The following is a 27847-nucleotide window of genomic DNA, read 5'->3' as shown; positions in this document are numbered from 1 at the left end:
ACAGGCATAATGTCAGATGCTGAGTTACTGTAACCAGATATGCCCATGAGGCCAGTACAGCAAGGTCAAGAACCAGGACTTACCTTCCTGCCCCCTCAGAACTGGGATTTCAACTCTACCATTCTTTGTGTGAATTAGCAAGAGAAAAATGCAAGTCAGCTTTGCTGCAAGCCTAGTCCTGAGCAACAGAGGAAAAAAACAGATTGCTTGCAATGACAATATGGCAGTTAGCCTGATGAAGTTAATCTTTGCTTTAATTGGTTGCCCAACATACATATTTAAACATTCTGTACTAAATTAGCCAGCATGCACACAGTAATTGGACCAGTCAGTGACTTTCTCCTTTCACTATATACATACACATATAGGAACACCACAAGATTGGACAAAGAAAAGCAATTTGTTAACCAGATACAGCTAGCAAGTAACATTTTTTCCTCTAGAAATGTTTTTCCTACAAATTCACAAGTGTGAAGACTTTCTTTCAAGGCTTGAAGAACTTTGCAGTCTTCCAGTGAAAAGGCTAACAATAGCCACTGTAGCTGAAATGAGATAAAATTTGTTTAAAATCCATCCCAAGCAAGAGTGAAACGGAAAAAAAACTGCCTGCAATGTAGCATAGGGGAAAAGGGACTTGGGAGACAATCCAAGCAGATGCAGTGAGGCAGAAAGGTGGCTTTGGACCTGATTCTGAACACCCTTAGCTCAGTGTAAAAGAGAAGACAGAGGATCAGAATCGGATCCAACATTTCACATTCACTGAAATACCTGGTACCAGAAACTCAGTATCTAAAGAACTGAAGTGTTTGCTTACTTTATTTGAAGAACTTTAGTTCTGTATCAACACAGTCATAGAAAAGATCCACTACTTCAGCAGGATCCAGAACCTCTGTACGAGTAAGGATATCTTCCATTGCTTCTAAGCCTTGTTTTTCAAGGTCTAACATAATCCTCATCAGTTTCTGGCCTTTATCCTAAAGGCATGAAACAACCAAACTCAATTAACCAACAAACAGGCTGTTTAAGCATTTTACTGTTCTCTCCTGTTATGGAGATCTTTTCAAGTATTTTTAAAAATGAGAAAGCCTTTTTAAGTACAAACTATTTCTGTTCATAGTTTTTCAATGGTCAAACGCGAAAAGGAACAGTGCTGGACACTTTATGCATTAAGAAAAATAATCAAGAAGGAGTTGCTAAGTTTAAAGCAGAGAAGGAAGATGGAGTGAAAGATGGATAGAGGAAAATGGTCTAAGGCTTGTACACATGATGAAGAGGTAAAGTAACTTCTTAAGCCTGTAAACCTGCAAACAGAACTATATAAGAAGACTATAAGCCCTGAGGATTGTACAGGTCATGGTATGTTCATGGGTACCCCTCAGATCATCACCTGCAAGATGATGATTATATCTGAAATTATATGTAAGGTAACAGCATTAAGACTCTAGATCCCAGGGAAGCCCTTGTGTGTCATTCTGACTTACTGCTCTTCATGTTTCTGGGCAGGAAATTCACTCCTGAAGAAGGTGGTGCTTTGTTTTATCCAGACATTATTTAAAGTCTTTTTTTTTTTTTTTTTTTTTTTTTTTTAAATGGAGAAGTGCTGTTTGTTTTGCTTGCAGCTTTCAAAATCGAATTCCAGACAGAAAAAAAGGCATTTAGAATGAATGACGGTGTTGAGCTTTCTGGGGTTTATACCAGCATTTGTGCAGAAACAGTACAGCACCTAAGCTAAGGTTTAGGCTCTCGGGTGGGCAGTTTTTATAGCATGATGCCTGGCTAAAAACTACATTTCTACCACAACTGGTGTCACACTGTGGTACTTTAATAGGGAAGAGTTCACAAGATGCTAACATGCCTCTTCTAGATCTTCCCTAAATCAGCACCTTGCATAATGCTATGGGAGCCAGCTGCACATTGAGTCAGTGTTGCCACAGAGGCCACAGATTTTAAACTAAACCATTCCAAGGGATTAAATCCCACATCTAGCCAAAACTGTGTTTAAATAAAGTTTGTATTAGCAAAGGTTACCATTCCTTAATCACTAATGGAGAAGCCTGAATGCTGTTATGATCTTAGCAAGACTGTGACCTACACAAACATGCACAGAAGAAAATGGCAGAAAAGCAAGTCCTTTGTGGAAGTTCAACACGACTATGTGGGTCTTCCACAAATTGCCTAACATATCAATACCAGTATGACTGGCATGCCCTGGTGATCTCTCCCTCTGTTTTACTTCCTTATAGCCAGTTATCCAGTTTACCACTGTAGTTGTAATTGCAAATGTCAAAGAACAGTTGTTGAAATACTTGCACTATCACAGCAAAACTTGCATATCAATCGGGTGGAAAATCTGTACAGAATAATCCCCTTCCTGCCTTTATTTATTCCAAAATTTACTTTCATAAGAGATCTTCAACACTTAAGGTTTTTACACTGGAAGATTTTCAGCCCTCAGGTACATGTTGCGTGGCATTGGAAAGTGTCCCCTTTCTTCTTGCATGGCATTTTCAGTTAGTTCTTACAAATTAACAGAAATGCATTAAATTCAGACTTGCAAAACTGTCATGTGCAAATTATTCCTTCAAGAAAAAAACCCTCAAACTATGTAGTTCTTAATCCAGCATATAATTTAAATTACAACATTTTTGCCATCATCCTATCTCATAATTCTGATACTATGTTGCACTAGCATGCAGTATGCAGTAATCACTTAAAGACACTAATGACATAATGGGGACTAATCAGCTTGTCAGTTTGACTTTTCATTTTGTAAAAGTAATGGAGCAGAGGAACGCTCTCAGGACAACCGAAAAAACTATGCAGAATAGTTTGCCCTTCAGGGGGCATCATTATTCAAGCTAAACATGCAAGGATTCTAAGAATATTTAGAGAATGCTTTTTTGTTTTAATTCTGATAGCATGGAAAAATGTTTAGCCAGAATAGGTTGTATCCTTGTTTTTCAGTGAGTAACTCTGAAGTAAATTACTGAGTTAGGAATCTACATTGACAACTTTAATTCCAGGTCCCACAGCTCTTACCTGATCATTCTCAAGGAGGGATCGGGCCCATTCATGCGCCTTGTACAATTCATGCCTGCGATCAGGTTTCTCCTGGAATCGAGGTATCTTTTTAGCAGGATCATCATTGCCAAAAGAAGGAGACTGTACTTTTGGTACTAATTTTACATCATCAACAAAAATAAAGGGTTTAAATATGGACCTGAAAGAAATGAGAATTACTGCTTGCAGTAATAAGATATTTTACATATGTTATTCAAATGTTTACCAGGCTATTTAAAACAATAGATACAGAACAGCATAGGTAATTCATCTACACTACACATGGACTAGGTTAGAGAGTTGATACTGGTTACAAGTGAAATAAATCGACGTGCTTTAAAAAAATTGGGTTTGCCAATTACCGTAAAACTTTATTACTCGTTTTTACCTACAGGCTTCTTTGGTCTCCTTCATGCCAGTTCTGCCACTTCTTTAGAAAAGTAGCACTGTATTTTCCTCTCCAAGTTTTTTTAACAAATCTGAGCATTCAGCCTTATATCAGCTTTTCTCCTCTGTTCACACTGCCATCTCTCCTTCTCCCTCCAGATTTAATTGCCATTAAAATCACAAACACACACTTGTGTGGAACAGGGAAGATTACATACCTTGCTTAATATCAGAGGATTTGGCATATAACCAGCAGTACTGACGAATTTTAGGGGCGGGGGGGAGGGCAGGGAAGATATAGCTACCAATATTGTGACACTTCTCAAACAACTTCCATACTGCGTTTGGATCTAAACTCCATAGACACAGACAACAAAACCCCAGCAATCTAGGATCTTAATTCTGAGACTCAGAGAGGGTATTGGCAAGTGCATTCTCTTCAGATACACAACAAAACAGCACCCTGCATTCAATAAAGCAGCTGCCAGAAATGCAAGATTTCTGCAAAACATGGTTAGTAACCACTGCCTGCATACAGTCAGCAGATTCATTGCTGCTACCCTTTCCATCACTGTCACGAAGCCTTGCTGACTAAGAGTTTATGTGACTAACTAGCTACACTTAAAAATAGTGGTTTTTTAATGCATTAGAGTGTAAAAGAAAGCAAGAAAGGCCTCTAAACAAGGTTTTCTACAGCTAGGCTCTCCACCTTTAAAAAGGACAGAAATCCCACCGACACAATATGAAGCCTTGCTCTTTTTTATCTCAAAGGATTTGCATCAAGAAACGTTTTGGTAAACAAGCTCAAACTTCTTTCTTAACCCTGAAGGTCTGAGGTGCATAATGCAAGGTGGGTGGAAAGTCCCTTTGGCATGGATGACTTCTGTAGCACACCGTAACACCTAATGCTTACTACCACTCTTCTTACAGGAATGACTGTCGGCTCTGCAAGGGCACCGTTTTCTTCTCCCCATAACCTCTTTGCCTCAATGCAAGTGGCAGATCTCCTGAATAACTGCAAGTGGTTTAGTTTAATTTCTGTGAATCCCAGGTGGATTCTGTTTAAAACACAAGATAGTTAATTAGTTCTTTGATGATGTGGCCCATCAGATCCCTTATCTCCTCTGCTGCTTTCAACTAGAGAAGACATCATTTAAATGAATAGGAAATTGTCCCTCCAATAAAAAACACACTTGGGACATCTGGGACTTGCAGGTTTTACTCTGTTGACATTTTGATGTCATGCAAGGGTACCTATTACTATAGAATCCCTCTTTGCTAGTTAGACACTTTACTTGTTTCAGTTTTGCACCCACCCGTTCAAGAGAAGTGATTGAAATGGTCCACAACCTTATCATCTCAACAAGAACCCACTGCAAAGCAACTACGCTGGAGGAGTAGTTCCTGGGTCCTCCCTAAACTGCATTTACTCTAAAACCTCTGAATTTAGGCAAAGTTCCAGATCCAGCCTTTCAGCCCAGTGGCATCCATTCAGAATTGCAGCAAGATGCAGTTCAGTAACACAAGACTGTCAAATTGCACACCAACAACCACTGACTGCATTTCTGGTTAGAACATACTCTTGAAGCATGTTCCAATTCAGGTAGCAGGGTTCATTTAGTATCTTTCAACCCACTGTCTGCTCTGGACCCAGGGAACCCCAATGCTGTGGCTTACCTTGAAGGATCTGGTGTGCCAGTAAAGTAATGAACACAGGGAAAACTAGGGTCCTGAGGCAGAACAGACACTATACTAGCTGTGGTAAGGAAAGATTCAGAGTCCACACAGACACCACTATCCTTGTCGCGCAGGACATCAATCATAGCTTGTGCAGAAACGTCACCTATATGAAGGGGGGAAAAAAGATTCCTGAGTGTTCAATGGCTTTGGCCTCTGGTAAGGATTTTAGCCTGAATGGGCTTTGGCCTAATATGACCGGTGACACTCGACATGTGCATGTCACAAATCCCAGTTAATAGTTATATTTAAACAGTGTAAACCCAGAATGAACTTATCTGGCTAGTAACAGAGAACACTAAGAAGTATTAAGTAGGCATTACAATTGCTAGGTAGGGAGAAATGTCATTAAAAAGGTATTTTTCGGGAAGAAGGCCATCATGCCTGTAATACTGCTTTAGCAATCACTATGAACAGACTCCTTACATAAAACACCCATTTTCCTCTGAGAAGCTACCTCTACACAAGCCCAGGCAGAATGGGAGCATGCTCATCTCCCACTTCTCATCTATTTCCATTAGCTGTCAGTCAAAATTCTGAAACATCATCTAGCATTCACAGGGTCTTGCAGCAGCAGACCCAGACACTGAGATTTTTCTCCAAATCACTATCTACAAGAATCACCAGGAGACATGGAATGACCCAGCAGTCTGCAAGATTTGCAGCCATAGCCATCTGTCTGCAGGGGCTCTCAGGCTTTTTAGTGCTATAATCCAGGTTTATTAGGACCTTTCACCTATGGTCCTTCAGAATTACTGTATTTGCCCCTCAGACACAAACCACGCTCCATGTAATTCCATAGCCTTAGCAGGAACTCTGCATTGCCACAAATATTTCACCTCTACCCTCTTCTTGACATTTGCCAACATGTGAAAATGCTAACAATCTAGTAAATTCATACCTGTACTAAAGGGCTTTTTATAAAAAGATAATTTGTACCATTTCTCACACATGAAAGAGCAGATACATGTCAGCCATGCACTGCTGCAGGCTGGTCATTTCAGAGCTATTTTGGCCAGCTGCAGAGAACTTACGTCATTAATAAATTTTAGTCTGGAATTAAACCCTTCCTTTGACTGAAGGCAATTGGCACATTGTCTGTTCTGGCAGCTTTGTTCTGCTCGACAATGAAAAAGGGACTTCAGTTTGCAACTGACTAGCATTGCTCTTCCTTAAACTAGGATCTTAATTCCTTCCCTAAAAGCCTAAGGAAACCTCCCTAAATGTAGAATCCATTGAGCTCAAACTTTCATACACGAGGCCATATATTTTTTTTAATACTATAATTTTAGTATTAGGTAGGGCCACTTTAATTACACCAAAGCACAAATATAGTGGCACATCAGAACAACAGTGAAGAAAGTTATTTTGTAATTGCAATCCTGTTTTAAAACCTTAAACTCGAGGGGAACATTAAGGGCTTCATCCTAAATTGTGGCAAGTTTAGGGACAGTCTTCAGTTATGGTCTTCCTTTCCACACGGTTTACATGTAGAGATATTGTCCTCAGTCACATGTAGTTCTGGACAGAATGACTGAAAGGAGGCAGTAGTGACTAAAAATCCTTCTGCACACACAGAAAGATGGTTCAGCACTTACCACCTTGCTTTTCTAGGCTCTCCCTGCCAGAACAGCAGGCTAAATGGTCATCAGCAAGAGAGAACACTTCAGAAAAATTGAAGTCTGAGTCTCCGTTCCACCAGCCTTGACTTCTCACGTAATTCCTTAGTTCAGGATGCTCAGCATCAATTTTTGTAGTTAATGAAAGTTGATTGCAAATGCATTTCACCCCCTCTGTAGAAAAAGCCATGTATTAATAGAAAGCATTAATACAGTTTTTCTGGGAGAAGCTGGAAGGACAATGTAATTTCAATTAGGAAACAAATTAAACCATGGGTTAGGATGTTCATTTGGCATGACTGCTAACTACACAACTACACATACAGAGAATTAGCAGTCACTGCAGGTTGCAGAGCTCAATTCTTTGTGCCCTACTTAGATATTTACACTGCTTTGTGATTAATAGTGGTATTTAAGTCAGAATACCAGCTTCATATCTGTATCTCACACATTCTGACCATGAAGTAATAGTGGTCTCCAAATGCCAAAGGCACTTGCCTAATCTTTTCTGCAATGTTGTATTCCACTGCCACAACAAGGCTTGAGGTCTGACTTGATTTCAAAATATATTTCAGCAAAGCTGCATTTAGTTTAATGAATCTTCTCTGCCCCCCCCCGAAACTGAAAATTTAATTTGGAAAATGTTTTTAAAAGCTTACCAATTGCTTTAAGCTTCCCAGTTGAAAGCAGCAAGATAGGCTTAAATTACACTTAATTTTTCATCCTTAATCTTTAAACTTAAATTTAAAACGGCGTGAAGTAAAAAAAAAAAAGTGTAGGTAGCCTTCAAGGAATATTAAAGGTATCTTTAACTTGCTTTTCTCAAAAATACTGCAGTGCTTGTATATGTATATCTACAGCATGACTAACAGTGGCTGTTGCAGATTCCTCAGAGAGAATAAAGCAAATGTGTCAGAAGCCAGAGAAAGAGCTGATAAAGTAAATCTATAAACTAAAATAAAACCAGATTCTGGAATTTGGCACAAATCTTTTCTTGAACAGAAGCCAAAGCAGTATTTGTGAAAGCTATTAATACTGCCTTCCACAAAAGTAAGCTTGCTTTTGTAATGCCTCATGCATGCAATTTAAATAATGAGTAACAACCTACAGTAGGAAGTTCTGTGCATCAGTCTGCAAAAAAGTCACTGTCATTCAGTTCTGACTTATACTAGGGTCACTGACTGCTTGTTCTGATTCACACTTTGCATACCTTTCAGGGAATTTTCTTGACTTGAGTGATAAGTATATTTGTGTTCATATTAAGCTAGGCAAGCCACTCCTTAAGAGGTCTTTAAATATTAAATTTAGTAACTCAGGTAAAATAGTATTTCATGGTTTTGATCGCCCTCAAAAAATTAAAATTTATCAAGCAAATAAATTTTTCCACTCAGACAGAAGAGCAGTAATAGGAAGGATTTTAAAGTGTTTATCCTTAAATTACTGTCAAAGAGTTGCTTGATAAATATTCACTATAAGCTTTACAGAACTGCAACAGTAATATTAGAAACAGAACAACACTGAGGACAGAATCAGGAAAAAAAATGCTTTCACGCTGGGGAATGAGACATTCTCCTTGTTTTAGTAGCATTTGTGCATTCATTTGAAAGCTTAAGAGGTACACTTATGGCTGCAAAAAAGAATCCCCTGAACAAAGTATGAAATACAGAGCTCTCACATAGCCAACAGCCTTTTCTCCTGGCAGCCTCAGCAGGCTGCAGGAGATGGAAACTACTTATCTGCAGCTCACAGGGACCTCCTGAAGAGAAATGCACTGGTAAAAGATCGTAACAGAGATTGCAGCATCATTTCAAAAAGCTGCCAACAGCAGATGAAGGCAACAGTTTATTTGCTGGGAAGAAGGTTCTGTATTGCTGATGCAGCTAACAAGGCTAAGTAAAAAACACTGTTCTTCAAATATCAGCCAGGTAGGTCAACAGAAGAAGGCAGGCTGTCGCTGCAAAATCCCAGGAACTTTGGGAGCCAGATGCTTTCCAGAATTTGGATTTTAATTGGGACAGCATTACCAGTCTTCCTTCTTCTATGTTTGGTATCTGTTTGTGCTAGAAGACTTCCTCCATCTCGTAGGTATCCTTAAAATGCAAGCTTTGCTTGGGAAAACACCATCCCTGCTAAGGTAAACTGGCTCATAATTGATGGCATGAACTGACAATAGGCCATCACACAACATTACACAGCCTGGTGTTATTTCTTTGCTTTGGAACTTTCAACAAAGTTAAACCTCCCTCCTCCCCACATCTGCTATCTCCCACCTTTCAGTGAAGGAGAAATGAAAAAAATAATTGAATGGATCTGTCATAGCTCAAAGCATGGATGATAAAAATCCTCTTAAATTATTAAATTAATTCAAATGTGAGTAAATTTTAAAAAGCTCTACTCCTATGAAAATAAAAATATCTTCAAAACTAAAAACAACAACTAAGAATAAATTAAATATATGCCTTAGACAACTGTATTATATTAAGTCATCATATATTTGCCTGCAAAGTTTTTAGTAAGTTCAGCCACCTAGCCAGTGAAATCTAGAAGTTAGTTTGGCAGCTCTGGCTTCACACATACAGAAAAAGAAACCACCTACAAGTTTAAAGAGCAGAAAAATACTGTTTTGCAGTATCAGATAAGAAATAGGGATATGAGGGGACTGTATCTATTGCAGTAAACCAACCAACAGCAGCCCATTCAATTTACCACCTAACAGGAGCCCTTTTCTCAAAGCTATCAATGCTTCCTTCCCTCTAAATATTTTAGATTTGTAAGTAACAATCTGGGCATTAACTCCATCAAAAAGACACTTGACACATTCCAAACAGTAAATAAATCTGGGAAAATACAACACTTACCAAAGATAAAAATCATTACATAGCTTACGTATACAGGTAACAATCTCTAGCTTCACAGAAAATGCTAAGTCACATCAGCCAATGCAAATCAACATTTAAAAAATAACAGTATTACAAATATAGATGAAGGTTAAAATTGATGATTTAATCAAACGCTTGCATAAATTAGTCACTTATTTAAACTCAGTGACTTTAAGACCAATTCTTCCAAGACAATTCTTTACAGTTATTTATAATAAAGGTTTGCTGTGAGGGATAAACTGACCTGTGATTTTTTCTGCTGCCCAGTACTTTCCAGAAGTCTCCAGTATCCAGGCTTCATTCCTGTCCACAATCAAAAATGCACTTTGGAAAGTATGGCATGAACTCCCATCTTCATAATAATTCCCACCTTGTCCATGCTCTTCCAACAGAGCAACTATTACATCCAATGCTTCTTTAGCTGTTGCACCTCTTTCTAGGCCAAGTCTATAAGAAAATGGTAAAATAGAGACTCAGACAGACATCTAACAGTAAGGTCTCCATAAGTTATTAATTTTAAATATCAGGACTGATGTGGTTTTAAAATACCGAAGTGTCAGGTATGCCTAATGTAAGACTTCTTGCTTTAATGAGTTACGAGAATTACAGAATGACATATTAAATTATTTAATTTGGTTCAAGTCTTTATTTTCTACACTGGTTCTTTATTCTCAACCCTATCATAGCTGGGTTTTAGTTTTTAAAAAAAGAGTCCTATTACCAATAGCCTCAACTGCACTGTAAACATGCAATGCTCTATTTATTCCCCCCAAGCCCCTCTCACCCCCCTGGGCAGAATAAATTTGAAGGACAATTTGCAAAGGTCTTTTTAAAGTAACAGCTGTATGCAAGTTTACTTTTCTGTACAGAAGAGTGGGAAACTGCAAATTAATATTACCAGAGATCAAAAAAGGGAAGGAGTGTTCAGTACTACAATCTCTTTACAACCTGTCTATCCCAATGCTCCAATATTTAATTGGCCATAGAAGCTAAATGTATGTTTTCCTTTGATGCATACTGCATGCTGCAGACAGAAGCATTTGTGCAGTCATGCTTCAGTGTTCCTGCAGAGGCTTCCCCAAAAAAACGTTTAACAATTAAACACCAGATACGGCTTTTGTCTGAATTAAGAGTAACCATATGTCTAAAAACATTATTTTAAAAGGTAGTTTGAGCAAAGCAAGGGTATTTTAGGGAAAAGTAAACTGAGGCACGAGAATAGGTTCTATAAAGCTATAGGGAATGATTGTATCCTGCCTTGAATAAATGGGATGAAATAATCCCTTCAGATAATTTACAGCCTTAACCAAGTCAACAATGAAAGCAGTAAACAGAAGAGTCCAAATCAGACCTGCAAACAATTCCACTGGTTCCAAAATGGAATTATTGGTAATGAGGAGATGCAGTATTTCAAACAACAGCATATCCGTGCCACTACCCTTTGGGAGAGTTCACCTGGATCAGTCCAAAATTTCTCTGTTGGTTATGTCACCTTAATATTTTCCTCTGTGTTTATCTTTCTCTAATAGCTCTATGGACAAAGTCATTTTGACTGATGGATAGTTCCAAGAAATTCACGTTTTAAAATTCAAGCACTATGCTAGCCCTTTCCATTTCCTTGGAAATCACATGACAAGTAAGCACTACTCTGTTTCTTTCCTCAAAACTCCAGTACACAAATCAGGTCCTGATAACTTGAATACAAAATTGTTGATCTAAATACTTTTCAACCTGATCTCTGCACTTGGCCTGCTTTGTTAAATAGTTGACCATTATTAGCCTTGGTTTAGGTTGAATTACTAAAACCAGTGTTTTCGTCTCTCTTAGCAGCATGTATTTATCAGTTAGTGACAAAGGAGAGCCAACTAGAATTTTAGGTCCTAACTTACAGTGACAATTTCTCCCCATCATCATCTTACTTTGCATTTATAGAGTTTTTCCCCGGTCGTCTTGTCTCTTATTAGCTGAAACTCGTTTTGTATCATTGTCTCCATTTTTAGTCCATATGCATTTATGTTATTCCTTCATTCTTTTCATCATTGGTGCAGTCACTTTCAAAGCAATACAGAGATGCCAGTCTTAGCACATACCATAGACATCATTTAAAAGCCAGTCCAAAAGCATGTCTAATTTATTCCCTAAGAACAACTCCAAGAGCTGTCACTGCCACAGGTGAGTGGGCTGACAACTACCTTGGTGGCCATATAGTCACTAGATTCATTGATAATCTGCTCCCTTCTCCCCAGTTTATGACCAAAAGCATTAGGATATAATTAGAACAAAACCTGCCAAGACATATAACATCACATGAAAGCTTTTAATAAAGCCTCCCTGAAATTTTCCTTCTGAGATAGCTATAGTCTAGCTTTCTCTGTCAAAACTACAGCAGAGATTCAGGCTGAAGAAATATCTTTTAGATAATTTTTTTTGCAAATGGGTCCAATATTACATTTACTTCCATTAAACAAAGGCCTGGGCTCTACTTTTGTTTGGGTACTCCGATCTGTCAATCACAAGGGACAGCAAAAAAACAAAGAAAACAAAAAACTCACCCTATACAACCACCACACAGCTCATCTCCACAAAACGGTAGGTCTCGGCAGTTATCTCAGCATCAGTGTCCTGGGTAACTGCAGCATAACCCTCCCACTAACACATTTCAGAGTACCCTTCAAGGCAAGCTGGAGGAAAAGTTTTAAGTAATTTCACCCCCAGATGAAAGCTTGAATTAATCATTAAGAAAATTTCAGTCACTTAGGACAATCCACTGCCTCAGTACCTCCAGTATGCTATCACGGCATATTATAACCTTGTCAAAACATTATCTTAAGCTTTTCAACTTCCCACATCAGTTACAGATGCAGACTTTCCAAGTGAAGTAACTGACATACATGATGATGGTGTTCTACTTTATTTAGTTTTGACGTCTCTAAGGAAAGAAATTGGTAAACAAATTAATACCATTTTAAAGAGCATTCCTGACTCCTTGCCAAGATCGGCATCTCTGTGTGGCTCTGGAAAAGTGATTGCACCAGCAATGAAAAGAATGGAGAAATAATACAAACACACAGGGATTAAAAATTAAGACAACAATGCAAAAATAAGGGTGTATTTTGCACGTCTCTTCATGTACACCTTTTGTATGATAATGTCCTGTTCTAACTGTATCAGCATAAGCAAAACAGTACACCATCTCTTCATAGGAATGTACTTCCTTAAGTAGACAGGTGCTTTAGAGGCAACTGTGCTTCAAAAACAAACAAACAAACAAACAACATAAAAAACTGCAGCCACACTAGGAAGAATATCTGAAGAAAATCCTGATAAGCTAACCAATGCAGCAATACCAGTGCAGCTTTTACAGACCAGCTTTAGAGCAAATCCCTAGAACACAAAAGCAGCAGTTCTTAGGAATTTGTGCTGGAACCTGTTCTCTCTCAATTCTTCTGTCTTTTGTGACTAGGTTCATGTTCTCCATTTAAATAAACTGGGATGGAGATGAGCCTGCATGGAGTAGGACCAACTTACACCTCTGAAGTCAATCACACAAACTTTACTCATTTCTTAGGAGTCATTCATATGTTCTGACATGCTGTGATACACTATCAAGCTACAAATCTGTAGATATCTGTCTTAATCTTCAGATACAGAAGTATACTAGGTAAACACACTGTTTTCAGCAGCCAGTTACTACACAAGCTAAAAACTTTGTGAAATACATCTTTCCTGATGTCCATCATCATCTTTATTGAAAAAAAGCTTTGTTGTTGAGGTTGCAGGATGAATTTTCAATTTCCTATTTCAACAACAAAACATGCTGACTTCAGAATTATACTACCCTGCTGAAAGATGCCTCTGGCCTATTTAATACCATGTGCTCTCACAACACCCATCTACAGCCTTTGTCCATGTTGGCTGTATTTTAAATCCTAACTGAAAAGTGACAATTCCAGATGAGTTCAAAGAGAGGAAGCCTCGCCTACAGAAAAAGAATAACCACTTTAAGAGAACGTAGAAGAAACTCTTAAGGGAGCCTGAGCATTCAAGCAAAATTTATTTCTACTACCTGGATGACATTCCTGGGTTGACAACTCTTACACTTGCTCTGAAGAACATGTTTCAGAGTATAAAGCTTTTAGTTTCTTTTGCAAGTGGCTAGTCATACATGCACACACAGAGTGTCAGTCTTCATCCTTCAGCTAAGATCTGACACAGATGCAGAAGTCCAACATATACATAGGTGTGAGAAAAATTTGGCCAGCAGAGATGTGCAGTTCTTAATTAGACTTAAAATGCCTCCGTTTATTTTTATTCCAATAAATTCTGAGCGATAAAAGTAGTCTGTTCTGCAGATGGGTAAAAAGAGGCAGAGCTGGTGCCAGCTGCTTCATTGCAGCCTATATGATTTATTTTGTACTCGATGGCTCTCTATTCTATGAGGTCATCCAAAACAGATAAGCTTAATGCAACTGGCCAAGTCTTCACAGTAAGAGAAAAAAATCACTTTGGCTGGAACAAGAAACAGATGGTAGTCTACAACACCTCTCTAGTTCTCCTTGCCTGAAGCACTCTTGCATTCATGCTACGCACAATTTCTTCTGCAGATACGAAGGAAGAGAGGGAGGGTAGTATCTACAGGTGATGATCAGCTGTAGTTTATGAACAGTTTCTCCTCCTTTTGATATCTCCTGATTTGCTAGTGTGGGTAAATCTAGAGCTGCTGGATGACATATATATTTGAACGTTAAACAATATTTTGAGAATGCAATAACTGTGACCAAAATAAGCAGAACTCTGCACCTAAACCAATGGTTTGTTAAAGTTTCAAAAGGATGGTAGTAGGGAAAAAATAAAAGTGGAGCTTGGTAAGTCACCTAACATATCCCTTTTCTTGACAAGAGCGTGTTCTACATTTTCTTAGAAGAGCTCCTGAGTCTCTTCAGTCTCCCTTGATGCAGTTAAACTCACTAGTCCTCCTAGATACAGCTTCTCCACAGATTCCTTCAGCAATACAGAGTTTAGGGAAAATACCAAAGAGAAACATAACCCCAATTCCCTCATGATTTTCTCATTGGTCAGATTCTATAAATCTCTGATCATATTTCCCATTTCCACTGCCTTCTCACCAACTGGCTCATATTCCACCTGAGTTATGGTAGCTGTAACCAGATACTGTATTTCTGCAGAGACGTTGTTAGAGAACATTTACAATTACAGTTTCAGGCAGCTATACACCTACCAACAATTTCTTCTAACTCATGCTTCCCAGCTTGCTTATGAGAATATCATGAGGGTTTAATGCCCTCTTAAAAGCCAAGGTATCTATTTTCTATTCTCTATCCACAAAATTTGTTAACTTATTACAGGAATAAAGTAGAATGGCTTGACAGGATTTTTCTTGACTAACGGTTATTTTTGCACATTTATCAAATCTTTGGTATTTAAGTGGGTTTTCTTCTTCTTCAGGAACTGAGGTTAAGTTGGTCTATAACCACAACTCTTTTTAACTCTATTAAGTATAGCCACAACATTGAACCCTTTCCAGTCATCCAGAACCTCTCCCATCTTTCATTAGTTCTCAAGAAAAATGAGAATTCACCTGAAATTGGTTCAGCCCGCTCATTAAGTATCCTAGGGCAAACTCCAGTGGGACCACTGGGTCTAACATTGATTCGCTTAAAGAAGCGGTTGTTGTCCTGTTCCATCTTTAACTAAATTGAGTCCATTTGCTCCCTTCCTCTTTGTAGTAAATTTGCACCATTTTCTCTTGTTCTTTCATTTTCAGCTTCTTCCCCCAACCAACTCTCCTTTAAATTCTCTTCACTACAAGATCAGCCTGCAGGTTGAGACTTACAATGCAGCACAGGCCTTTTAGGCAGACAGCCTTCAATGAACAGACTTACAGGAGTTTGTTTGCCAGCATTTAAATAAGGGCAATAGTTTGCATGGGAATGCATGGGCTGAAGTGAGGCACAGTAGTTTTTTTATGCCTACAGTTGGCTATAAGCCCAGGATAAGCTTTTTAGATCAGAGTAGGCTGTTGTAAAGTGGGGGAGAATGAAGGCACACCAGCAATATGACGTTACAAATCAGTTACCAGTTCCTTACTAACAATGTAATAATTTCTCTTATCCTGTCAGAATAGCCACTGCTAGACTGTAGGGTAGGTAGACAAGGTAGGTTTAGTGAAGCCACATTAGACTGATACATACTTGGTAGCCAAATCCAGATTCCAAGTGTTTTAAGTATTAACTCAGCTGCGTCTGCGGCTCTACCTACACAGGTCTCCTGCTTACATGGTTTTAAAATCTCTTAATGCCAGCACCACAAAGCTGTTGTCTAGCATCATCATCATCTAAACCTTTGGTGTTTGAATGGCTGGTCACAGCTCAGCGAGCCACCCACCTGACAAGATCCATTCCAAGCAAGGCTTCAGATTCAGAAGCTGGTTCTCTGGTCAGGACGGCTTCATTAGCTACACAGACACCATGCTCATTAGCTCCCATTTCTGCCCCCCAAAGCCAGGAGGGCCTGCTCAGCACAACAGCATGAGTCTTCGGCACCTGCTCAATCTCAATATATGTGCACTGCAGAGAGAGCAGGAAGAGAAAAACAATTGCAAGCACTTTATCTCAAGCTGTGACTGAAGTAACACAAGACTTCAATGTACAGACAGGATGCATATTATTTTTAAAAAGTCATTTTAACGGTCATGTTTGAATGTTTGAATCTTTACATGCTTATATTGCAAAAGTCTGGGAAAATACATCTCTCTTGATAGTTGCAAGCTTCAAAGAGACAAGCAGAACCCAAGTGCTAGAATCAGCAGAACGCAGCAGTAGACAAACTGTACTGTTACAGGAAAGAAACACAGGTAATGTTTGTACATAGTAATAACATCAAAGCATTCCACCCTCTCACCTAAGCACAATCTCCAGTACTTTATTAAGTACATAGTGTAACAATGGTAACTGGACAAAGTACAATAGAAGGCTTTCCCCCCTCCCTTGCTGCCTCCTCTGCAGCTGCCCCCAGTACTGAGACTGCTGGTAGAAAGCACGAAAAAAAAAAAAAAAAAAAAAAAAATCAAGGCTTGAAAAGATTCAGTGGAACACTTTGATAAACAGTCACAGGAAATAAAACACAGGCATTGTTTTTGCTTAAAACTCATGTTTCTGCTATTTTAAATGGTCTACTGTAATCAGAGGTCAGTAGATGTATTCTGACAAGTCAAAAATACAGAGGAAGGCTGTAGAAAAGCCATTGAAACTGCAAGGAAGAAAGACATTATATATTATCTTTCAAATATATTTACTGACCATCTTTGATCAGAAATGGCATTTTTAGAGTCCTTCACACTGACCATGCAGGAAGGACACAAGAAATGAGCTTGCCACCTTCATTAGGAATTGTGTGCAAACAGGTCAAACTGTCATCTTTCTATAAAACCAGGCAAATTATAGGTGAAATAAAGAGTATGACTTCTCACAGAGGACACATGATAAAAAAAGGTGGGGGGAGAGCCAGGGAACTCCCTTGTTCTAAAGAGTTAAAAATAGAGTAGGGACATGCTTCCCTTTTCCTTTCTGCTGTGTGCTTAATTTCGATTTTTGGCTTAGGCAAAGACCCCAGCAAGGACTTATCTGCTGTATTTGTTGGAGAAAATCCCTAATATTTGACCAAGCTGTTTGTCCAAATTGCTTATGTAATAATACACTATGATTTTGTAGAGGCAGACTCCTCATCTACTGAGGCGCAACAACATCTGACACTGGCCAGGAGTTAAGATCCAACTAATAAAAACTCAGTTTTTATTATACATTTCACGCTTTATACAGTTCACGCTTTGTTTCATTTTCTAACCAAGCCACGCCAGAGTAGATATTTCTTATCTAGAGTCCCGCTTGTCCATTTCAGCTCTCAGGAAGCAAATCTCATTTTTGTTACATTCTGTGCAAATTTTTTTAGAGCTTTAGGTCAGTGCTGTTTGGATAAGCACTTAATGCATATGTGTGAGTGAACAGAGAATAACTGTATTTCCTAGGTGTGCAAAGGAGGAGCTGCAGCAGCAGGAAAAGCGAAGTGATTTTAGGGAAGTGATTGTGCCCCTGTACTCATCACTGGTGAGGCCACACCTCAAATACTGTGTTCAGTATTGGGCCCCTCGCTACATGAAAGACACTGAGGTGCTGGAGCATGTCCAGAGAAGGGCGACGAAGCTGGTGAGGGGTCTGGAGCACAAGTCTTATGAGGAGCAGCTGAGGGAACTGGGAAGATTGATGCCATAACTTCGAACATCCCTCCACCCTTTCCTTCTCCATCCCAACTTTATATACCAAGCATGATGTCATATGGTATGGAATATCTCTTTGGCCAGCCTGGGTCAGCTGTTCTGGCTGTGTCCCCTCCCAGCTTCCCATGCACCCCCAGCCTTCTCGCTGGCAGGTCAGCATGAGAAGCTGGACTGTCCTTGACTACTTAGCAACAACTCAAAATATTTGCATGTTATAAACATTTTCTCATCCCAAATCCAAAACACAGCCTCACACTAGCTTCTGTGAAGAAAATTAACTCTATCCTGGCTGAAACCAGGACAATGGGAAGACATGACCAGCTATCTCCAGCTATCAGGAGACAAGTCTGCAGCCAGGCAGATACCAACCCCTGCACAGCACAAGTCTTGGCTCCCTACATCTCATAGGTGGTCAGCTAGCTGGAGCCATCCTGCAGAGCCATCCAGGACATTCTGAACCCTGCAGCAGAAAGCAAAAACCTAGATGCAGTGTGGAAGAGAATTCAGTACTCCATAAACCCCTGCTTGCATAGCATTCTCTGGTTGAATAGCCCTTTTATACGAGCTTGCTTACACTGACGCTTTGATTTTCTAGAAGGAAAAATTATGAAAACACTCTGAAAAGTGATCGTTAGGCTAAAAAAATGCTGAATGCCTTTTCTCTGCAAAACATATTCTGGCTATCCTTGCTACCACACGCTTATTACTTGGGGCCTCATTCTAAACCCAAGCATTTCCAAAGCTGCTATTCATTATAAAGATTTTATTGTCAATGGTAGCAGTTGAGAAAGGGGAAAGAGGAAATTGTTTGCTCCTGCTTGGATGAACCAGAGCATTCTGAAAGAAAGTGCTTTTGCTTTGTAACATGTAATCAGAGGCCAGAAAACATTCAGAGGCCTTTCTGTGCACCTCAGAATACAGCTATCACCTTCTATATTGCTTCTTTATGTTCCCCAACCCAATGACAAGCAAACATGGACCATATTTTCCTCGTTATTTTCAACTTCCATACATAAATCATGTACATAGACAATGTTCAAGCCTTATTTATATAAATTGCCTTAGAAGACCTAAATAACAGAAAACCATTCCAATCTGATAGGCAGCTGACAGGCCTTGCGAAACTACCATTGACTTGATTCTTGTTCAACAATCCTTTGCCATGGTTATTGACAATGATGAAAAAGCCTTGATGAGATTTTACTTTCGCATTAGAATTATTTATTCCAGTAAGAAGAAAAGTAGGCACTCAGTAGGACTAATGTATTAAGGCAGGTGTTTGGTTCATATTTGTTAATAATAGGTATGAGCTTCTAAAAAAACTAGGGTCCAGATCTGACAACAGATTATTGATTTGAAACATAACCCTCTCACGCTTCCTAACTCCACCACCACCCCTTAAAATAACATCAGAAAACTCTTTTACAAAAAGAGAGTATCTTCATGCAGGAAACAGAGGAACTGGGCTATCCACCTATAACCAAGACACATCAATTGTAAAGGTAGGTCGACTAAAGCCAGTGACTGTATTTGCAGCGCAGCAAGCCACTGCTACCTATTCCACAGAAATCAGAACATATGATTATAGCAGCTCAGACACAGAAGGAAATAGTTGAGGGAAAGACAACACCAGAAAACCTCACTGGCCACTAGATCTCTAGAAATTGGAGCTCATATAATGACAAGATTTCAAAAGCAAGAACAAACCATAACCTTCCTGTCCCCTCTCCTGCACTCCATCAATCTGGCAAATCCCTCCAGCACAACAGCATAGCAGCCTGTTCTACCGAGAGCTGTGCCAAACTAGGCAATGACAAACAAAATAGACATAAGGTACTGCTGTGATTCTGCTTCCTACCAACCCTGTCTTTAAAATTCCTGAAGCATCCAGCCTCAGCGTTTCCTAACACTAACAATTTTCTTTTCATATGAATGCTAAAAACAGAATAATACTGATACATTTGGTGGCAAAGGCTGTGAGGGACCAGTGTCAGGCTCCATTGATTTGCTAGAACTCCAGCCCTGAAAGCAGCATAACTGGCATCATGCCCTGTGACAGTAAATTCCCATCGAGAGATATAAAAGTAAAGAACAGAGACTTCACATACAAGAGATACAGCCAACAACTTTAGAGAGAATTGAGCAGGCTGGAATCTAATGACATTTCTTTTATTTCACTTACGGTATCAAGAAAAGAATCTTACCAAGGCAGTTCTAAGTATAGTACAAAGCACAAATGTACCTCCCACCCTAGCTAGGGCATGCAGATATGTTGGAGGTATTCCAAAAACAGACACTACAGTGATAAGCACAAGAGATTTCTTCTTTCATTAATGAAAAGAAACTATTGTGCAGCTTCTACTGTACTCAGGCTGCAGAAGCCTGATTCTTAGCACTATCAGTCAGGTCATTATGAAATATCAATGAAATCACATAGGCTTCAGCATTGGATAACAAAGGCAATAGTCAGGGAATGCTTTACAAAGAAATGGTCTTTGAAGAAGCGCCATAAGATTCTAGACTACAGAAGAGATTCCTCCACACCACCCCCTCATCAGATTCTGGCTCTAACCTGGCATTAAGTCTTTGCTTAATTACTTCAAGCACTGCCATACCATAGCACATATTTGAAAATAGGCAAAGTATCTCTACTATTGCAGTAACCTGAAAAGTTGCACCATGGCTGCTTTTAACCTCTTCCAAAAGAGGGATGGCAAAAATGTGATGAGGCAGTCTCACAGAGACTATGCAAGAGAAATACACAAGCAATAACAGGAAATACAGTAGATGTGGCTAGCTGATGATGTTACCATTGCTCGCTTGTGCACTAAGCATACAGTGGAAGACACCTGGATGACTTTACAGTACCCATTAAGCACATCCATGACATCTACTAGCAGCAAAACTGTTACGCTGCAGTGGAGGGGACAGCTGTACACCAGGATAAATCTAGCCTGGGTACATCTCAAGTAGTCAGCCCTAGTGCTAGCAGTCACATAGCCAAGCCAGCACGGTGAATGAAAGTCTCTCCAGTGGCATGATGAATCCGCAGGTAGCTAGCTTTCAAAAGCACACGCCACGCTAGTACTTATATCTTCATGTTGTAGCCAGATATAAAACAGCAGCAGCATTTACTAAGTGTACAAATATAGAACAAAACCAATTTCTTCCATACTAGAGTGCCTCTTACTTCTTCATATTAAGAACAGGTTTTCCCTTTTTATGAAGGCCCTAGTACACTTTATATAAGCTTTTGTATTTGCGTACTGTTCCTAGCTGTTTCTATTCGTTGCAACCAATAACTGTAAAATTTGAATCTGTATACCTCTGATCTTTAGCAGTGTCATATATCTTGAAGTCTAAGGATGGTAGATTTTATTCTAGAAGAGAATTATAGCAGTTAGAAAAAGCCAAATAGTCTCCCTGTCAAAAAGCAGGACCACACACCCTCTGACCTACTCCATCAAGCCACCAAGGAGCCTCAACAATGTCAGCCACAGTATGGACATGTGCTCAACAAAATGAAACATAAAAATCTTTAAACAAATAAAATACCACAAAGTGCAGCAAGGCACCCAAGGCTGAGAACACTCTCTGAAGACACTATACGGCAAAGTTGATTTAGCAGTCAAGAATTCACCTCTTGTTTTTTAAGTTATAAATCTAGCAGTCTCCTGGGTGATGAGCAAAAGTAAAACTTAAATAGGGATGAAGCTTATTAATTTGATTTTTTTAAATCGTAATAAACAGATTTCAAAGAAGCCACAAAAAGCCCATCACAGGGATATCCTTTGAACTCTCAGATATCTTGGGACTGATTTCTTTGCTTGCCCACTTTGAAATGCCTGCTCACATGTCTGTTTTGCCACAGGTAAACAGTCTGGGTCAAGATGGGATAGCTGGCATTTTTTTGCCCCACACAATTCCAGCACTCTCCCACTTTTTCCTCTCTGTTCAAAAAAAAAAAAAAAAAAAATTAAACAGATTAAGAAAAAAAATACTTCAAGCTAACCAGTTTTGCTTTGGTAGCAGAAAGGAGAAAGCAGCAGCACTCCTACAGTAAAAACAGAGGCTTTGAGAGGGCAGAAACATGCAAGAGATTATGGCTTCTACCTCTGAACTGCTGCTGGCTCGTGCATTGTGTTACAAAGTCAAACACATTCGTTTAAAGGGCAGTGGCCTGCAATGGAGCAGAACAGAGAAAACACTCACATTACCCAAGCAATAGACTCGGCTGGAGGCAGAGAAAAACACTTTCTCTCTTTTATTAGTTGCTGTCTACCTGCATAGTGCCCCTCCTCTATCTCTGTGTGAAGTCTAAAGATTAGTTTAAACAAGCTGGCTTGCGGTAAGCCATCTGACTGCATGTGTCATGAGACAGGCTGCTTACACAGCCAGTTATCAGATCTTAGCTGAAAGGCAAGAAAAAGCAGCTTCCTAAACTATCTCTGAATTGTAAGCCTTTAGACACAACCTTTTTTATCTACATAGAGTAAGTGAAGAGTTTCATCATGGGCACAAACACTGCTATGTTTCATCAAGGTTTCCTGCCAGTCAACACTTATCCATGGAGGTATCATAGTGGGGGTGCCCAGGTTCAAGTTCACAGCTGGCGTGGCACTGTCAGTCTAATCTGGAGACTTCCCAAAGAGCAAATTCTCAGTAGATTCAGCTGCTGCTTGGCTTCTGTTACCAGATTCTGAACATCTTACCTCCAGATATAATGCAGATAACCCAAACAGCTGGCAAAAGAAGGAATCAAAGTATACCAGAACTAAAGTGCAGCCACTGCCATGATGCCTGGTGATTGTTACCAATACCAGAATTAAAATACCTCCAGGTAATACAAAGCCAACTTTAATACAGCCAAAGTCTACTTTCCAAGCTTTATATCTATCTTACAACACCAGACAGAGATCCCTTAGTTAGCTTCAGGAGAGCTTTTAAGTCTGCAGTGCTCAAAGCAATGCACAGCAAAAAATGTTACTTCTCCTCTGAAAACTCAGAGCAAGAGGAGGTAAGATGGTATCCTTTAAAAAAAAAACTATTAAAAAAGATAAAACAAAAAAACAACTAAGGCGTAACTGTGCCATGAAGTTTTAGAGAACACAAAATTCTTCCTACCCCACAGAAGGCCAGCATTAAGCCCAGAAGAGTGTTTAATACCAACATATTAGGAAAATTTTGCATATTCCACAATTTGATAGGCTGACTTTGTTGTAGACCATCCTTTCCATTTTCCTCCCTTCCACTCCCCTCCAGAAGAAGTTGCATGCTATTAAGTTGAAAGAGCTTTCACAGCTCTATAACGAAGCAAGAAACCATGACTATTTTCCAATAATGGATAAAAGGTCAAATTAGAAGAAAAGGAAATTGATCCAAAAGAAAAAAAAAAATCCACCTGGAAAATTCAGCTAAAAAACAGTCATCCACCCAAGACTTCTTCAGAAGAAAGAAAACCACAGCAAGCAGCAGGTTACTAGAGAACAAGAGAAATCTAGTCAGTAAAATCTACCTTAAAAGTAAGACAGAGGGGCTGGGCTTGCATCTTAAAACTCATAAAACGTTAATTCTCACTAACACATGAAAAACTCTTAAAAATCCACATCTGGAGAAAAAAAGAACACACTTACTTTTAGTAGAGGAATTCAAAAAAGGACTATAGTTATGCTTAAGGAAGCAATATTTCACCTGCATGCACAGGTTTACTAGACTGACCACTACAGCAAGGAAGAGTGCTGATCGGCATCTGCCACTGCAAATTTACAATGCAAAAGAAGAACAAACTTTTGAGAAAACTGTCACACATACACACACAGAGCAGATCTTTATGAAAAGCCCCATTGTTCAGGGTCTTGGGAACCTGCTGACATGGAGGGAAGGAATTATGTTGATGAGTGAGTTGCAGGGTTACTTGTCTGGTAGATTGAGCCACAATAGATCAAACTTAAAACGACTTGCATTACTCAATGAATTCCCTTGTTTAAGGCCCTGCCACAAACTAGCTGATATAGCCTGCCTGACTCCTTTATGGCAATAATCTAGCTGAACTACTGTGCCGTTTTTGATTACATTGTGCATTATCATATTTGCAAATGTTGAACAGCACAGAACATAAACAGGATACAGACTTCCTGAGGGAGTCTTATAAAAGAACTCATGCTGTTAGGGTGTTGAAAACCACCTCTTAACAGAGGTTCAGAATGAGAGTGACAGTCATGGAGAAGTAATCAAAATTTGATACACATTGGATTACATTACCTGCAAAGAATAAAATATAATGAAAAGACAAGTCCACCATTATTGCCCAGTGAAGATGAAGGATCATGTATCTAACATAAGAAACCAATGCAAATGTACGATATGGAATGGAAAAAAGAGCTGTTAATTTGGGGGAAAAAACCTGCACTAAGATGGATGAGACAAAAAATTTAGTCAGAGGCACAAAGGATTACTGACTTAGGAAACAGTAACACGAAATCGGTCAATTACATTTTTCCATTTGCAAAATATCATACATTTAATTTTCTCAGACCTGTTTGTTTAGTTTTATAAAACACAAGGGAAAGAAAGCTGTAGCAAAAAAAACCCCACCCAACAATAACTGAACTGTTGGCAGTTTTCATGGGTTTTAAAGAACAAAGTAATAATTCTGAATGTGTCAAAGGCTACATCTAGAAGCTTTGACATTCCTCTCCACTCCCCCATTAGCTAATTACCTCTGACAAGTCAATAAGCTTGCTTAAAAGGTGGATATAGTGTTGCATGCCTGCTACTTAAAAAACATGAAGCAGCTGAATTCAAGCCTTTCCTTCAAAGCTTTTCTTAACTTTTAGAGGTACCACTAACAGTACACAGAGAACTAACAGGCTTTGCAGAAGCTCTGCCTGTAAGTAAGCATGCCTTTGTCATAAGACAAGAGCATGTCTTAGACACATCCCTACCATAGGAGAAATGCATACATTTCAGAGAATTAGCAAAAAATGAAGACCTTCCTCCTGTTCTGCTATCAGAAAGAGTTAGCATGTTTGAAATTGCAATCTTCTCATTCACTAGTGCCCTTAAGTTCATAAAACAGCAAAATCTAGAAACAAATCTAGCAGCCTAAAACTTAGATGGTAGAGCTTTTATTGATTCAGCCGATCATTCACAATTCCTACAGCAAAGGGGATTATTACGACACTTTTTTAAAGAGCTCTGAAGTGGTCAGTTTTAAAAGAAAATAAATTTTAAAAAAGAAAGGGTTATTACTAAAGTGAATTACTCTACAATGTTGATATTTGTGAGACTTGTTTGATTGAACACTCACTCTCTCTCTCTGAAGGTAGAAAAAAAATCTTGAACCTTGAAGAAAAACTAACAAGCAAATCTATGCTTAGGTCTGTCCAAGGAGAGCAAAGAAGAGCAGTTAAAGGACTGCGCAAAGCTACCAGACAGCCTTTAGACTCAATAAAACCATTAAAATCAGTACCTTGTTTTAACCAGCTTGGTCTACTCAAAATACCTGTGAGTTTTTTAAAAAAAAAAAACACAACCCAACATTAAAAATACTTAGTGCTAAGTGTGACAAAGATGCAGTGATAAGCGATTGCTTGCACGACTCTGACAGCAACTGAAGATGTTTTTATTCTGTGCTGGAAGGAAACGGGGAGAATTTTGGTAAGCATCTGGAGCCTGTATGTTTCTGTACACTGCTGTACTTGCAAAACCTCAGGCCAGCTAATGAAGAGTTATGCAGTAGCATAGACTAGCAGAGGCCAATGTACCCTTCTAATTAGAGCTTAAGCCTCTACTTAAAAAAAAAAGTACTGGCCTACTCCAATTTGTTGTCTAAAAGCACATCACCACATTGCAACAAACTCTACCTTCATTAAAAAAAAAAAAAGGTTCAACTTTTAAGGGGAAGGCTTGCAGCTACTGGTTAGCAGAATAAATCTATAAACTGCAGTGTCCTAGGCAAAGGGATTGTGCTCCCCGCTTCCAAAAGGACTGGCAAAAGAGTCCAGTTTATAACTGAATTCTATAAAAGGCATTAAACTGGTTAATCGTGGAGTGGGAAAATGATCATAATACATTATACACAGCTTAATTGTACCCTTCAGCAAATTATGACAATCTCATCAAAGAGTAAGATACGGGGCAAACAGATCAAAAGAATCAAGTACTCTAACATTAAGCTCTTACAAAGCATTCTCCTTTATGGATACAAACACTCCAGAGCAGCTTTTGGAAGTTCTTCTTCCACAATAACAGATTTTTTTTCCTTTCCAGTTCTCTGAAGAGACATTTTAAAAAAACTGCTCTGAAGTTTTCTTCTTGTCTTATGGTTGCACTTGTGTTCTGTATACTAGCATAGGTCTACAACAGTGCTACTAATAGACCACTGCAATTAACAGCACTCAGTGCTTTTGGACAGGGGAGGGGATTTTTTCATAGCCAAGATTAAACCATTTAATAATACATGAGTTGTACTACATGTTGGTAGCAATAGGAATCAAGAGAACACTAACTGTTAGAAAGAACAGCACCAAATCCTCTGAAATTTGGAAGTCATCCTACTTGAAAGACAGAATTAAAACTGGCACTGGCCTTAGGGTCTCTTCTGTGGAAGCAACAATTATGATATCCATAAAGGACCTGTAGGGATGAAAGATACCAGCCTGGTGCCTAGTGTCCTCAGCCTTCTACACAGCCACAGGGACAGGAGGAAGCTGAATGCAGGGAACCTCACAGCTCCTTTTTTCCCAGTTGCAAGCCACAGCAAGAACCTGTGGACTCTACAAGCTCTTGACAGGGCAGATCAGGCTCTGTGTTCTGTACTAAAATGGCTACCCCCACCAATCCTTCTCTTTCCTTCTGCTGCCTCAGTCTCTTCATTCCACCTTCACTGCACACTTTCCCGTCTTGCTGTCTTCTTGTTTCATTTGTCTGCTTGCCTCACTCTTCATATCTGCTTATCCTTTAATTTATCCTGTCATTAAAGTGAGGCTGCAGTAACAGTCTATAACTAAAATTACTTCCAGCAGGGTCCCTTTCAACCTGCATCCATGGCATCAGAATCCAGCTTTAGGACTCCACATCCAGCCTGGATTCAGAGAGAAGCCACAGCACTGAAAATTGACCATGATGCAGGTGCTTCAGCTGCAGAACATGTCAAAGCCAACTGTATGTACAAGAGTTATGTTTGGCTTACAAAGCTTATACTCTTGTTTTCCTCCTCTCACATTCCCTTATTAAAGCACAACTTCTTTGAGGCAAAGATTTCTGGCTACCTGTTTTGCAACATGCCTAGCATAGTCAGGCCCCATTACAACTGTCAAACAACCACCATGAATTGTTATTCACATGGCAAGTGACAAACTTTGAAAATTCGCTTCTAATTCCAGTTAGCCAGGATATTTTTCCCTTAAAAGGAAAAGGCAAGCAATAAGCTACACGGTGCAGGAATCTTAGATGTGAACAGTTCAGCCTGTCTGCTGGAGAAAGTATAGATCAAGGACTTTTCCTCAATTAAACAAAAAAATTACATTCTCAGTTTCACTTTCAGGACTTTGAAAAATCTTGTCTCCTCTCTACTCGAGAGGTTTGAGGGAAGGGAACAAGGACTCCACAATCTGACAAGAAAACAAGACAGCATTCATTTCTTCCAATAATAGTAATTTCTCACAGTTTGAATGTAACAATTCACCCTTACCTCAACTTTGCTTCCTGGATCATGAGCTGCACCAGCAAAGTAGACGACCTCTTGTACTTCATCCCTAGGCCGTGCAGAGTTCTTTCCAAACACCACCAGCCCATCTTTAGAACATGGGGGAAAGGCTACAAAACAGTAACTTGGAGGAGCTGCAGCCATCCTAGAAAGGAAAGGAGTA

General features: G+C 39.2%; 1 protein-coding gene across 1 annotated transcript; it reads right to left on the bottom strand.

The window, feature by feature from the left end:
* Nucleotides 1–230: 230 nt before the first annotated feature.
* On the bottom strand, nucleotides 231–27828 carry SCRN1 (secernin 1). The gene is made up of 8 exons (XM_010290989.1): nucleotides 27670–27828; nucleotides 16088–16269; nucleotides 9927–10129; nucleotides 6783–6977; nucleotides 5125–5290; nucleotides 3040–3220; nucleotides 815–974; nucleotides 231–542 (listed from the first exon to the last, which is right to left on the bottom strand). The coding sequence occupies exons 1-7, from the start codon at nucleotides 27826–27828 to the stop codon at nucleotides 816–818; spliced, it is 1245 nt and encodes a 414-aa protein (XP_010289291.1). The 3' UTR covers nucleotides 231–542; nucleotide 815.
* Between the last annotated feature and the right edge of the window lie 19 nt (nucleotides 27829–27847).

The sequence above is a fragment of the Phaethon lepturus genome, unplaced genomic scaffold (assembly GCF_000687285.1).
Source record: "Phaethon lepturus isolate BGI_N335 unplaced genomic scaffold, ASM68728v1 scaffold2270, whole genome shotgun sequence".
Taxonomy (NCBI): domain Eukaryota; kingdom Metazoa; phylum Chordata; class Aves; order Phaethontiformes; family Phaethontidae; genus Phaethon; species Phaethon lepturus.
The sequence above is the reverse complement of the archived record's forward strand: the minus strand, read 5'-3'. Positions and strand labels throughout refer to the sequence as shown.